The sequence below is a fragment of the Fonticula alba genome (genome assembly GCF_000388065.1).
Source record: "Fonticula alba strain ATCC 38817 unplaced genomic scaffold supercont2.3, whole genome shotgun sequence".
NCBI classification, from domain to species: Eukaryota; order Rotosphaerida; family Fonticulaceae; genus Fonticula; species Fonticula alba.
In genome coordinates, this window is record NW_009242973.1 from 761,173 (window position 1) to 762,852 (window position 1,680).

The window sequence follows — 1,680 nt, forward strand, 5'->3', positions numbered from 1 at the left end:
GAGGTCCCTCCCTCGTCCCGCCCCCCCCCCCCCCTGATCGCGCGATGGGACCACGGCGGTTCGGCTTGCGTAGCGCAGGCAAGAGCCCCCACCCTCGGGGGCCAGCCTCCCGCCGTAATCGCTCACAGGTGCTCATCTCGCGCCTCGTGCCATCCTCCAGCGCGGATACCCCGTCGAGCGTCGATTCCTCCTCCGACACGGAGTCCTCCTCCTCCTCCTCCTCCTCCTCCTCGTCCGCCGTGTCCGTCTCGTCCAGCGCGCGGGACTCGCCAAACTCCTCGCCCATGGTTGGCCTCCAATCGGCGGCCTCCTCGCCGGTGGCCACCCCCTCGGCAAGCCCCGGGACAGGAGCCTTCCCCGACGCCTCGACCGTGGACGCGTCATCGCCGGACACCGCCACGCCCCCTGCCCCTGAGGGGTCCGAAAGCATCTCCCAAGCCCTCTTCTGCTCGGACTCCCTCTTCTCGGGAAACTTCGCCTCGCAAAATATTTCCCAGCTGCTGAGGGAGATTGAGCAGCGCTCGCCGGAGCTCCTGCCCCAGGAGGCAAGTCAAGCTTCGACTCTCGACAGTGCGCTCGTCCTCCCCACTTTCTCCCTCTCTCTCTCCCTTTCTTGCCCTTTTGGTTCCCCCCCTCCACTCCGTCGGCTCTCGCACCCCGGGTTCCTCCTCCGGCGGCGGAATTCCTCCCCTCGTCTTTCTCGTCGTATCGCCCAGTCGTTTCCGCCCATTCACGCCCATGCCCGTGCGCGATCCTGCCGAATGCCGCCGCCTCTGCCGTCGCCACCACTCCCACGGCCATGGCAGCCATCAGCGCGCCCACCATCATCGCCGGCCCTACGGCTGTCAGTGCCACTGTGGTCGCCGCCGCCGCCGCCGCCGCCGCCGCCGCCGCCGCCGCCGCCGCCATCGCTGCTCCTGTTGCTGCCCTTCCCACCCCTAGTGCCGTCATCACGGCGCCCGCCGCCACCGCAGGCATGGCGTCGGCTGGTGCCAGCTCAGGCGGCAACAGCAGCAACCGCATGGACGTCGACGATCCATCCCCCGATCGCTCGGGGTATTCTCCCGACTCCGGCCTCGGCTCCAATTTCACCGGCCCCGGCTCCGGCTCCGGCTCCGGCTCCGGCTCCACTTCCTCTCCTGATGATAGCCTGGCTGGTGATTCCTCTGACACCGGCAATGCCGGCAACCGTGTCAGCTCCGACAGCAGCAACAGCTCCAGCAGCAGCTCCGATAGCAGCTCCGATAGCAGCAGCAGCAGCAGCAGCAGCAGCAGCAGCAGCAGCACCGATAACAGCGACTCGGGCACCGAAAGTGAGGAATCCTCCTTCGCTGACTCCAATCCGGTGGTCCAGCAATCGGTCTTCCATTCCCAGCTCCAGCCGTGCGCATCCTCCCCCCCCCCCTCTCTTCCTATCCATCGCCGCTGCCACCACTGCCCCGGCGACCCCTCTCACTCACTTTCCCCCACTGCCTCCCCTCCCTCCTCCAGTGGCTGCCTGCCGCTGCTGCTTGCGAGTGCCCGCTCTGGCGCGCGGAGCGACGCCCTCCCGGACCTTTTCCGTCTGCCCGGCGAGACGGAGCCCCATGTCAGCCTGGCCGTTACCCGGGTGTTCCGCTGTGCGTGTGCCCCCCCCCCCCCCCCCCCCCCCCCCCCCCCCCCCCCCCCCCCCCCCCCCCC

The 1,680-nt window shown here is 69.3% G+C and overlaps 1 protein-coding gene across 1 annotated transcript in view; it reads left to right on the forward strand.

Annotated features, from left to right (window-relative positions):
* Nucleotides 1-44: 44 nt before the first annotated feature.
* The window catches only part of H696_01959 (hypothetical protein), a gene marked incomplete at both ends in the record, with an annotated part of 2,617 nt that continues 981 nt past the window's right edge, over nucleotides 45-1,680 (forward strand). Inside the window, 3 exons of the mRNA XM_009495861.1 lie at nucleotides 45-570; nucleotides 807-1,383; nucleotides 1,492-1,619. Of these exons, the coding sequence (XP_009494136.1) occupies nucleotides 45-570; nucleotides 807-1,383; nucleotides 1,492-1,619 (1,231 nt within the window). The remainder of the gene's footprint in view (nucleotides 571-806; nucleotides 1,384-1,491; nucleotides 1,620-1,680) is intronic.